Source organism: Bradysia coprophila, chromosome II (assembly GCF_014529535.1).
Source record: "Bradysia coprophila strain Holo2 chromosome II, BU_Bcop_v1, whole genome shotgun sequence".
NCBI lineage: Eukaryota > Metazoa > Arthropoda > Insecta > Diptera > Sciaridae > Bradysia > Bradysia coprophila.
Window position 1 is genome coordinate 4,075,922 of NC_050735.1, and position 12,786 is coordinate 4,088,707.

The 12,786-nt window shown below is 36.6% G+C and overlaps 2 protein-coding genes across 3 annotated transcripts; one reads left to right on the top strand and one right to left on the bottom strand.

Moving 5' to 3' along the window:
• Window positions 1-1,623: 1,623 nt before the first annotated feature.
• LOC119067579 (ELMO domain-containing protein C-like) lies at window positions 1,624-9,425 on the top strand. The gene is made up of 3 exons (XM_037170670.1): window positions 1,624-1,725; window positions 8,942-9,111; window positions 9,172-9,425. The coding sequence occupies exons 1-3, from the start codon at window positions 1,714-1,716 to the stop codon at window positions 9,410-9,412; spliced, it is 423 nt and encodes a 140-aa protein (XP_037026565.1). The 5' UTR covers window positions 1,624-1,713; the 3' UTR covers window positions 9,413-9,425.
• Window positions 3,320-7,767, bottom strand: LOC119067568 (protein argonaute-2-like). Of its 2 annotated transcripts, none has more exons than XM_037170653.1 (14): window positions 7,558-7,574; window positions 6,427-7,500; window positions 6,216-6,353; window positions 5,917-6,152; window positions 5,721-5,840; window positions 5,505-5,627; window positions 5,253-5,413; window positions 4,637-5,081; window positions 4,307-4,564; window positions 4,155-4,249; window positions 3,962-4,097; window positions 3,853-3,890; window positions 3,613-3,768; window positions 3,320-3,541 (listed from the first exon to the last, which is right to left on the bottom strand). In XM_037170653.1, exons 5-14 carry the CDS (start codon window positions 5,775-5,777, stop codon window positions 3,466-3,468), a joined length of 1,545 nt encoding a protein of 514 aa, XP_037026548.1. In that variant the 5' UTR covers window positions 5,778-5,840; window positions 5,917-6,152; window positions 6,216-6,353; window positions 6,427-7,500; window positions 7,558-7,574; the 3' UTR covers window positions 3,320-3,465. The 2 variants fall into 2 exon arrangements, 1 of the variants encoding a protein (XP_037026548.1); XR_005085961.1 differs by having other exon boundaries at window positions 3,519-3,541; window positions 6,427-7,501; window positions 7,558-7,767.
• Window positions 9,426-12,786: the final 3,361 nt, after the last annotated feature.

Here is a 12,786-nt window from a genome sequence, read left to right on the forward strand (position 1 = left end):
AACTATAAGTTTCCATTTGAAAAGTGTTGGATCGAGGCGAAGCAGAGATCAATAATAACATAATAACATGTTGTGAGCTCATAAACTCATTTTCATGTTTTCCCTAGAGCCATTTTTTAAACTAGGGGAAACCAACACATGAAATAGTATTTTTCATACCCAGGACCCGAACACGAAATAGTATTTTACATGACTAGGGACTCGGCTTCGCCTCGGATCAACAAAATTCACACGAAAACTCTACTTTTCATTTTTATCCCGAGTTATGTAATGGATTTTACATGCTGAGGGCATCGAAAGTAGTGCTTGAAACATAAAGAGTACGGTTTTCGATGCATGTAGCATGTAAAATACTATTCGTACCACGGACTAAAAGTCTGTTTTAGCGTATTCCAGAGCTCGCCCTCGGCTCCGTCTGGAAACCTCTCACACGCTAAAAAAGACTTTTAGTTCTAGGTACGAAATGTACTTTAAAGAGATGAAAAGTAGAGTTTTCGTGTGAATTTTGTTGATCCGAGTTATGTAATGGATTTTACATAATGAGGGCGTCGAAATACGTACTCGAAACATGAAAAGTACGGTTAATATTAACTGTTAAATAATGTTAGCGAGGTCTCTAAACGATCAAATCAAAGTACCGTAACTCGAAGATGATCTATGATACCCTCCTTCTCAAAGGAATTAATTATATTTGCGTTCCCACGAGTTAAAATAAAAGGAATTTTCAACGTGAAAGTTTCATACAACTTTTTTTTAAACAAACTAAATTTAATTCCAAATTAATATAATTAAAAATCACAGATCAACGAATAACTTCGACTAAAAAGGATCTATTTTTAACACAATTTACAAACTACTAATTGTGTCCCAATAATGATGATGCTAATGATGTCCAAAATTTGTATTAGAATATGATAAGGGGCCAATGGCACCTATAATTGCATAAAAATATGACCGTTTTAATTTAGTCAAAACATAAAATTCTTAAGATCATATTGAACTTGTTTTTGGGTGAGTTCAACGGTCTGATAAAATATGTTTAGTAGTTTATTCGAATTGATGTTCAGCATATACATAAATTAAATAAATATTTGCATGAGAAAAATAAAACAACGGACATAGGATTTTCTTTTTCTATCTATCTCAGACGGTAGGCATGGGATCAAGAAGGTATATTTTGCTAGTTTGCACTTTTGTGCTATGGAAGCTGTGGAAAAATCTGCACATAAAATCGGATAATAGTATCTGGTCAATTGCATCATTGTTGCGAATCCAATTATCGTATTATCGAAACGAATAAGTAAAAACAAAGACGAAGAAGCATTGTCTAATTCTACCCTTAATTTTGCCAAAAAGCGTTAATGTAGAAATGTCCACTTCACAAGAGATCTTTCAGCTCTGACAACTCTCTTCATTCTTCATTTTGCTTTCTTTTGTTTGCAACATCGCAAAATTCTACGCGAAATGATCTCGCGAATGTTTTGGGTTTGATCGGGTTACTCTTAACTTCGATTCCTTTCGCAATCAAAAAAGTGTTCCATCAATGGTTGATGGTTTCTTCTCGCAATAAAAAAAAAATTCCATCGACATTTTCGTTTTTTGACTTCTTCCTAGAAAAAATCACTTCGATCTTTTGTATAAATACGAGTCTGGTTATTCGGTTCATGTTAGTGTAATTCTAGATTATATGCTGACTTGCCAAAAAATTTAAAAATGTTTAAAATTGTAAGTGTTTGATTGGTGATATTGATACCAACGTTTACCTTTTGAAATTTGAGAATAATAGTATTTATACCCAGTGATAACCAAAGTTGAATGGAAAAGAAAGTGTGAAAGTCTATCCTATCTGTAGTACCTTTTAGCAAAAAGTACATAATATACTGGTATTCCGTGTAACTCTGGGCAGCGTCACACAAAAGGAACATTTTAGTTTATTTTAACAATCTTTTCCAAATGGTTTAGCCTAATTGTCTCGCTGTACGTTTTTGTTTATAACAGTGCCCCTCAAAACAAGTTGATTGTTTCATAAAGCTACAGAGTGACCTATGCCATATTATTGCACAGTCCTGGGTCCCATTTACAAGTTATTAACAAACAACGGATGAAAAGTTGAAAACTCAATTTTTTGTGTGAATTTTATTGATCCAAGGCGAAGCCGAGATCAATAAACACACGAATACGCGAATTTTCAACTTTTATCCCGAATTTTGTAATGGATTTTACATGTTTCGACCGTTGAATGGTCATGAGATTCGATGAAAAGAACAATTTGCGACCCACAAGCCACAAACCCTCCCTAGCAACCAAACTACAATTATTAAGGTGGTAGATACGTTTATGAATCACTGCTACTTTGTTCGCTTGTGTTGTTGTTGTGTTTAAATATTAAAAATCAGCGTTTCTCAAACTTATTTTCCCCCCTAAGTCGATTTTTTGAGAGAGTTTGGATGCTAGAGAGAGTATTGCACAAGCTCGTAAAAAACTATTACATGCTGAGGGTTTTTCAATTCTTAGTGTTTCTTCGAGTTTTTTCATACTTTGGCGACATTTCTTGTCATAAATGATGACTTGCCAACAAAAATCGCTAGAGTGTGAAGAAAAGCCAAGAAAAATCCCCAGAGTGTGAAAAACGCTACGAAGAATCGCCAGAGTGTAAAGAAACGCCAAAGTGACAAAATACGTTTTCAATTACTAAATCGGATAAAAACGCTAAAAAATTTTTGTACTTGATCGAACAAAACGACTTTATGTTACCTTCTGTAAACGGATAGATTCAATAGGATTGAACAAAACCCTCTTGTTACCTCTCGTAAAATTATAGTTTCCTTAGGATCGAACCTTTTGTCACTTTACAAAAGATCGAACATAACGCCTTTGCGCTACCTTTCGGAAAAGGAAAGATTCCCTAGGATCGAACAAAATCATCGTCATTTATGGTTGATTCGTTAAATTACCACGAAGAATCGCCAGAGTGTGGAGAAAAGCCTAGAAAAATCGCCAGATTGTGGAAAACGCTACGAAGAATCTCTATCGGCGTTTCTTCACACTTTGGCTATCTTTCTTGGCGTTTCTTCTAAGTTTCTTGACGATTTTTTATTTTTTTGACGATTTGACTTTGGCGATTCTCCACGGGAATACGATCCCGTCCTAAATTTGTATCCATATCTTACCATTGTTAGAAAGAATAAAGATCGGTGTAGCTGATGGCTGCTTCGAATGTTTAAAAAAAGAAAACCCTGACACCAATTGCCGGGGTAGTATTCATTTATTAAAACTGACAATCAAAATTCATTTTTCGTCATTATCAATGAAACGATTGATTAAGAATAATAAAATATTACAATTAAATTGACATTAACATTATGTTTGATCACACGAAGTTCATTCTTCCAGTTGGATAAATCAATGAATTAAATAAACGGCCGATTACGCTACACCTCTTCACAATCTCTTTCTCAATCTCCTTCAGACAAAATGCATTGGCGACTTCTCGTTGAGTTCTGTTCTCAAGAGCATTCGGTTGATATCATTGATTGAACCGCTGTTACACCAAAAACAAATTTAAAAAAATTATGTCCCACGACCAAACATGCCCAGATATGATACACTTACGTTTGACCCTGAGCCAGTACACTGGCTCTGCTAGCAGCATGATGGGCATAGTATGTAGGAGCAGGAATGCTTACCGAACGATTGCATCGTACGTACATGTAGCACAGATAGTAGGTCAGTTGCTGTATTTGATCGGACGAAAAATCTGAATCGTCCCTGTATTGCAGACCGAAACAAGTTCATTGATTTTGATTCATGAGAATAATGAGAAGAAAAAAACAAAGAAAATCTCACACATACCATAGAACATGATAACGCGTTGGACGAACAGTGGTGCCCTACAAAATCAAGCCATCAGTCGAATCCCTTTGTCTTCCAATTTCATCTAAGTAATGCGACTGTTACTTACCCTGATTCCCTGATGCGACAGCAAAAAGAAATCATTTTCGGTTGGATGAACAATAGCCGTATCCACGACCGTTCCAGGCGGTGCATTCTCCTCCGCAGCCTTTCCATCTTTCTGCATGAAAAAGCGAGTTTTGTGCCTAGACGAAAGTGATTTTAGTCAACGTCAATTGGGACCACAGAAAGTGGAAACGAACCGCTTTTGCACGGTAATAAACGTAATTGCCGGTTGATACGATGCGCTTAGGCTGGAGCAAGCTTTTCGAATGCTGCGCATTTCGGTGTGAAGAATCTGGTGACAAATTAGAAGTGGAAAAGTCGACACAATGAAAATTATTGGAAATTTTACCTCCGGGAATTGTCCCTCTCCGACACCATCGCGATAGTATATGATCTTGCTGGGTTTTAGGCCATACGGATACTGTGCACTTCTGGTATAGGCTTTATAAGCCGTCAGACAGGTCCTCATAATGACATCAAAATTATGAATAACTTCTGCAGATCCTTTTCCTGCTTTCTGTTGTGCCTGTGCGTGCATCATGTACGGCATTCCACTGTTATGAATACTGCAAGTGACCGCAGCGTAGCTGTATCCACCGTCACATCCCTGAAAGTACAGATTTTCGATAAAAATCGTAATTTTACATCGCAAGCAGTCCGCTCTAGAAATAAGACTTACACCATGCGTAACATCAGCTCCAACAATCATGACAGGCTCCTCAAACAATTTGAATGGTATAGCAGCCGTTGGATTGACAACAGTATGGTTTATTCCACCAAGTTTGCTATTTATTTTTAGGATAATATTCCCGACAATACTCTCAAATCGGTTCGGTTGAGGTTTAAAGTTAGCTGCAGCAATACACTGAGTCAAAATTCCGACATTGATCTCCGCGGCTTGTTTCACATGGCCATAAACATGGCACAATTTGGCCGGAATCACAACCAAAACGATATCGCAATCTTTGAATTTGCTCTTGAAGCAATTGGTCAGTATTCTGATGTTTTCAGCAGCTTCTTCTTCTTGGTCACGTATTTCTCTGCTCAGATCGTGGCTTACTGGTTCCGATGTGAATTGAACACCGGCCACATTACCCATGCTCTTTAATTTGTCGACAAATTCACTGAAATTGAGGAATTTAGGTCAGTGGAATGTAAATTCATTTATGACGACAAACTTCATCGACTTTAAGGATCGAAATGGGCGGACCAACTTATGAACAGCAACGCCATCTGTTCTCATTTCTCTAGTCAGAAGTGAGTCGACCGTTTCGGATCCCTTTTGATTGCAATACCTTTGTGAATACGACAAATCTGATCGGTTGTAGCCTTTGCAGGTGTACAGAATTCCCCATTTTGAAATTTTTCGTGGATCGAGGAACTTCGCCTCACATCGGTAGCTGTCCCATACTCCGTTAGCAGGAATAATGTTTGCAGGATCGTTAGACTGTGATTTCTATTCGGAGAAATGCGAAATTAAAGGTTTATGATTAGAGTGCAACGGGTGGCGTAGCTGGTGGATCATTCCGGTTATCGTTGGAACTCACATAGCACAGTAGAGGATCAGCCAATTTTCGTGTCTCTGATAGCTCCAACAAGCTGACTCTATTTTCAAATGAACATCCGAATTCCTTCAGAATTGGGTCGTTGCATAGATCTAAATTCGGAATCTGAAAAAAGATTGAATTGATGTCCGTGCGATTAATCAATTTGTCTGATATCAGGATGAGGGTGTATTATGTACCCTCCATTCCAATATTTACCGCTCGCTCAATTTCCGATTGCAACACGTTCGGCGGCTTTTTGGAACAGTTGAGCATTTTGGTGGTTTGGTCGCTTGTCAATTTTCTATTGATCTATTGACCCTTCTTCACTTCGCAGATCTGTTCAAGTCAACCACAACACACGAACGAAATTAGGTTGAACTTCTATCAGAAATTGCTTTTTTGTTTAATTTACCTCGGCTGGGACGTAATTTTTGCTGTTCAATTCCAAACAAGGTCCATTCGGGTGCAGATCCTTGCGTCCGTATTTTTCAACAAAATAGTCGTAAATGCTTACGTCACGTTTGCGCCCGTTTGGTTCTTCCAATGAAAACTTTTTCTTCGAAATGGACATCGGAATGACTTTGGTGACAGTACCACCAAGGACTTTAGTCTTATCCGCCGATGATGGAAAATATTTTACTTTGCAACCTAATTGGTAAAAAAGGAGGATGGTATGCGTGTCATTATCATTAGAATTGCCCCCCAACTTACTGGACAACAAATCCGAAGCCAATTTAAAATCTTTCGGTCTCCATCCATCAATCGTACGACAAGCGTCTTGTGAGTAGCCGAAGAGGTCCGCGAAAACTTCGATAACATTTTTGTTCAGGAGCGTGGCACAATTAGCAACTGATGGAAGAATGGATTCATTCGTTAAAACAATTTTGGACAACAAAACCGTTTTTTCGGTGTGTAATCTTACTGTGAACATTTAGAAATGGTTTCCAACCGTTAGTAATTTCAATTGTAGCATCATAGCCTTTGAAATTCAATAAGCCACCACCCAACGAAAAACTGGTACCGTCATCAAAGCAAATCAAAGAACTTCTGCCGATCGGAACGTATCGGCTACAATTCAGATTTTTCATCAAAGTATTGTAGATCCGGTTTAATGCATCCAGGTCGGATGTGATTGGAATGCCTTTCATGTTATTGATGAGACCCTGCAATCCGTTTGTATTGATCTTTTCAACGGTGGGTGCCAAGGTCACACGAAACACTTCGTGACGCCCAGTTTCACCAGCGTCTGGATAAATTTCCACATTTTGTTCCAACGGAACGCTAAGTTCCAACATCTGGGTGGAATATATAGCTGTTGACCGATCAGAAATGATTCCGATCTTTTTGCCGGGACTCGATTCGGAAAAGGCTTCACGAAGTTGATCCAACAATTTTCTATGGATTGCGTATCGCAGATGTCGTGGCAACACCTTCTTCTCAACCAGTTGATTCTCGGGTTCATCTTTTGATTTCGATGATTTTTTTGCATCCTTAGCCGATTTCTTGGGCTTAGTGTCGTCAATAATTTTGGTCACGTCCACAACGTAATGATAAATTTTGGCTGGCAATTTGATATTCATAGGAAAATGATTGACACGAAGACAGATTTTTTTGTCATATTCTGTCGCTTGTCCCGGTCTCACTGGTATTTTGATGTCCACCTGTTCATCAGGAAATGGTTTCCACGGTTGATTAGCTGAATGCTTTATCGGAACCAAATGTGGTGCCGATACGCCTGACTTTATAAATGATCCTTTCATATCAACAAAACCACCACGTCCACCACCACCACGTCCGCGACTTCCATGTCCGCCACCTCCATATCCGCGACCTCCGTGACCACTACTTCCTTGTGCATACTGCGTCGTATATGGTCGTTGACCATCACGACTACTTGCTGGCTGACCCTGATTTCCAGAAAATCCACTAGTCGATTGTCGATTTCCACCCCTGTTTCCATCTGTAGGATTGTGAGGTCTCCGTCCTCCACCTCTACCTATTTAATAAGAGTAATGGATTTCACTTTCACTACTTCATTGGTGTCTACACATACGAACTCGTTTCTTGACATTTCCACTAAATTCAGAGCTTATGCTTTTACAAAATTTTCGAATAATAGAATATTATAGCTGTGTACAACACGTACAAATTAATTAAATTCTTTCTTCTTCGTGAGATGAAGTTAACTTGACTCAATCTATGAGAATTTAAATGTCACTATTTTCTAGACGTATTTATTTCGCAATATTTTGTAAACAAATGCAATGCAGAATATGTATAATAGTAAACATCACACACACTCATACAACCCTACTCGCCGAGAATGAAAAGCATTTTTAAAATAGATGTCGCTTTTCGATATTTGTTTTTTAATTGGCATCCGCACCATTAAAGCTATCGAGAGCTATACAACCGTTTTATCACCGTCGATTCAATTTACCATTTTTTCAAATATTTTTGATTTCAGATGTTTTTTGATGAAATTCGTTACATAAAATATTATCTGAAGACTTTTGCTGATAGCGCAAAGGGTTTATACAGCAGCGATAGACGCTCTACACTGCCAGCGTAGAACATATAAATGCATTGTTGTTGTTGAGTGCAGGAAACGAAATTGACTGCTGTGCTGAGTCTATTTTTGCCGTTAATAGTTATTTAATAGTTATTTTCATGCTTCTGGGGCGAAATGTCGTCCAAGACACGTACGTAAATAACTCATAAACGATAAACCCCTCCACAAATTTCTAAAAAAATGCAAAATTTTCTTTAACGCGCAACATATCAATGTAAAGTTTCCATACAAAAGCAAATTACAACAACAAAATACATGGAAATTGTGATTTCCACATGAAATTTTGGTTTACTTAAATGCTCATAACTTCGTTTTCTGAAACGTTTTTCGTGAAAAACTGACAGAAACAGCACGTCATTTGTTATGCTGCCAATAGTTATTTACGTATCTGTAGTAGACAGTCAACTCATTAAGGCGACATCTCGTGAAATTGCCTAAAGTATACAACTTTTCATGCCGAGAACCTAAATTATGAGAACAATCCTGAAATGTATGCCCAAGACATGAAATTTAATTTATCTGCCTAGAACGATAATCTCGAGCTTATCCCTCTAGGGAGTTTTTGTTTATCTCGATATATCTGTTCTCGACAGATAAAATATGATATGCACCTATTGCCAGACTGTTATTTTGACGTGTAGGCATTATGACCCACGCCTTCGGCTAGGGCAATAATATCCTACACGTCAAAATACCAATCTTGGCAACAGGTGCATAATATATATTACTGACTGCTCAGACGGAAAATGATTCATTGTTTATCTAAAATTTGTAATAAGCTCAAACTAACCTCACCTCGTTTATAAGAGTAATAGTATAAAAACTTTTCAAACTCAAAACTAACTTGAAATTTAAAAAAAAACAGTTCGTAGTGCTGTCTTTACTTGCGTCAATCAGTTGCATACCATCCCACCACCATGGTGTCGAAAAGGTAGATGTTGCTGTCGAAACCGAACCAGAACCAATAGTTAATCCAGTCCCCATCGAACAAGCGCTTAAGTCAAGTGTAACTGACACCAAGGAAGAAGAACCTGCGTAAGCATCCGTACAATGCAAATCTTAGAATTTCTCTATATATTATTTTTTATATTAAAGTAATGTAGCTCCGTTGAAGACCGCTGAACCAACCGATGTCGCAGTCAATCCATCTGATGCAGCAGAAAATTCTGAAAATAGCTCAAACGATGAAAGCAATGACAAAACTAAAACTGTTCTTCTGCTATTGCTCAAATTTACAACAACAACAACGACAACCACAACAACGACAACAACTACTACAACGACAACAACAACCACTACTACAACCACCACTACGACGGCGGCACCTGCTGCATAAGATGAGATAGATTTAAAAAAAATTGTAGCAAGCTCACAAACATTTTTCAAAGTATCTCTTTGGAACCCTTGCATGAATTTGGAAAATTTAGTTTTTTACATTTTTCACAAAAATGGTGTCGTTACTTCAATAAAAAAAACTTAATTTATTTTTACAAGATTATACAATTGTTTTGGTATGGCCGCAATACATAGACTCACACACGAAAATTTCAGAAATTCACTCGAAATTTTTGTTCCTGGCTAAACAGAAAACTGTTTTTTGTGAGTCTGCAGTTAAAAAAGAGGGTCCAAACATCACCGAGGGTAGTCACGTTTTTCGTACAGTGAATAAATTATTTCCGTATGCCGATCTAGCAACAGCTGGTATACCATTTTCAACACATTAGAAGGTCAATGAATCTGCAACCCGGTGAAACCTTACGTCGAGTATATATTCTTGAAATTCCCTTTAAAATGAGCTGCGACACGACTATTTTGCTTCTCAGTCACAGATTTTAGAAAGTATTAACTCCAAAAAATTTCTGGAAAATTCATGGTCGGGAACCCTTTTTGTATAATTTTTCATCGGTGAGTCGATTTTTTTAAAATTTTAAAGTATGCCAAATTGAAGCCACAGTCTCTACGAGTAGTTATATACACTTATCAAATTTGTTTCAACAAAGTCGGCAGAACTGCTCTCACTATGGCCCTGTGACCAAAAAGTCGGTTTTCAGAGGTACGCATGGGAGCTTCGAATTCGAACTTTTTTTTTCGTGATCAGTGGACCATTCTGCATCGAGCCTACCCGCAGGCCTTAAAAAAATAAAAAAAAAGACTGCAAAACGCTACACCCTATTATTTAAGTTACTTCTCGAAGAATTTTATTGTTTTTGCGTTCCCACGATATCAAAAAAGGTGAATTTTCAATGTAAAAGTTTCATACGAATGTTTCGTAGACAAACAGAAATTCAATCAGAAAATAAAATAACTAAAATCACAGAGAGCTACAGTATGTTTACTGCAATAGTGATGGATCATCACCGAATGATGATAATGATGTCAAAACTTTAATCATTTAATGGAGCATAAAAACTACCGTTTTAATTTAGTCAAACCGTAAATTCCTAAACTCCACATCGAACTTGTTTCGATCGAGTTCATCGGTCTGATAAATACGTTATTAGTAGTTTATTCGAATAGATATCTTTTACACATAAATTAATTAATTTGCATAAGAAAAATAAACAGGTCAGACAAAGCAATGTTCTTTCTAGCACCGATCTTCGGCTTAACTTGAGATTGGCCGAAGTATTATTGTAGACATTAGTCATGGGATCAAGCAAATATTTGTAAGATATTGCACTTTTGTATCAAAGTTTGATTAGCGGAAAAATGCGTTGATGTGGAAACGTTTCCAGTACAGTCCATCTGTATCTATCTATAGCTAGGCTCTGGTAAAATATATTTTCGCTTTTCCGTTTCTCTTTCTTTTGTTTTCCATTTAGATGTGCAGGTATTATATGTAATAGCATAGCACTGTCTTTGGTAATAGCATAAATACACTGTTCGCAAAAATCTACTCAAAATTCGAAATTATCTAGCGAATATTTTGGGTAGATTTTTAATTTTCGGCACTATCGTATGTAATAAATACGATCTATGGTCATCCTGCTAAGTAGTATCATTCTTGATCATAAATGACATGTTACTTAAAAATGTTTAAAATTGTAAGTTAATTGGTGAAAAGTTATAAAGGAGATAAAATTGAGAAAGATAACTAATTTGATCGTATTATCGTTTATAATATAATCATGGCACTACAAAAAAAACAGTGTCCGTTTTCGATCTCAGTATACAAAGTTTTATTTATTGTTTATAGAAAATAAAAAGTGATTTTCAACCAGTAAATAGTGTAATTTAATAAAAAACCAATGCAGAAATTAATTTCACTCATAATTTTTGTGTTTCAATATGTTTATAAGAGCAAAAATGAGAATTTGTTCGTATTTGTAAAATAAGTGCTCCAATGTGAATTGATCGAAATAATGACTACACAAAATGTGGTTTATTTTCATACAAAGGTGAGTGATTCCATAAAGCCAAGAACAGATGGCTCTTTAGTAAGTAGTCGGCCCTGTTAAGCGTGTTAAGCACAGAACACGAAATGAACTGCTGTGCCGTGTAATACGAAAAATTATAACAATAATGCTTCGTTGATTCATATTTTTTATGTTCATTAACTCAAGCTCAAACGAGTTTTGTCCTCACTTCTGTATAGATGAGCCTCATTATGTCTAATTTCCTAACTAAACTGCATAAATGGCCTTCTTCAACGCACTTCAATCAAAAGTGCTTCTAATGACAGCTGCCAAATACTCTATTTAGAGTACCACTCATGCTTGAAATTCGTTGCTAATTTTGAATAAAGGCGTGTTTGCCATCAACGGAAACACATATAGTGCAATACAGAAAACACAATAAGGTAAACTTTAAGAACAAGTTTGTTGGATCGAGCAAATATCGCCACACATCTATGCTTCCTATGCTCGAAAACATTTTCTTTTTATTATAAATCCGAATACGAAAAATAAAACCTAACACAAAGTAACGCTCCATCTAGCACCGAAGATAACTGTGACGTAAGTTCGCATTTTCTTTGCAATATAGCAACTATTTTTGCTTCATTACACTTTTGTATGGAAGTTTGATTTGTGCAAAAATGCGTGAAGCCTATGCAGTGTAAGCATCCGTGACAGAGTATAGTAGTCAAAGTATAGCTGTATCTTGATAATTGTGTTTATTAAAGTAATGTAGCACTTCTAAAAACTGTTGCCACCAGTGAAGCAGTCAATCCCACTATTACCATGAAAGAATCAGAAATGGTCCAAAAGATGAAACCGATCACCAAGCTAAAATATGGTTGTTTTTGCTCAAACTAAGAACAACAACAACCTCCACTACAACAACTACAACGAAGACGGGACTGACTGCACAAAAAGATAAATTTTACAAAAATTACCCTTACATGAATACGGAAAAATATAATTTTCACCATTTTGATGGATAACACCATTTAGGGAAGAACATGTTTCACACTTTATTTAATTTTTAAACGATAGTCTCGTGTACATCCAAACTGTAAAAATACGTTGGAAATGATCATTAAATATTACTCCACGCCGACAAAATTCCATGAAAGTTGCTCATGTTGAAAACATAAATTTCGTTAATGTCATGATAGGTCATGGAATTCTTTGTGAAGAAAAAAATGTTGCGCCATTTTTCAAAAACATATTCAATAACAATAATTATAGAAGCTCCAGTCGCTCTAGTCACAACACGGCTTCGATGACGGCGGATACCATTACTTTTTTTTAATTTCAAAGACAGATG

Excerpts from the sequence above, each read along its gene's own strand:
- LOC119067579 (XM_037170670.1), top strand. Across the intron at positions 9,112-9,171 it reads ACCAAGGAAGAAGAACCTGC|TAATGTAGCTCCGTTGAAGA; the intron begins GTAAGCATCCGT and ends TTTATATTAAAG.
- LOC119067568 (XM_037170653.1), bottom strand. The coding sequence starts at position 5,777 with ATGCTCAACTGTTCCAAAAAGCCGCCGAACGTGTTGCAATCGGAAATT. Across the intron at positions 5,082-5,252 it reads GATTTGTCGTATTCACAAAG|TGAATTTGTCGACAAATTAA; the intron begins GTATTGCAATCA and ends CCTCAATTTCAG. Across the intron at positions 3,891-3,961 it reads TGTCGCATCAGGGAATCAGG|GGCACCACTGTTCGTCCAAC; the intron begins GTAAGTAACAGT and ends TTGATTTTGTAG.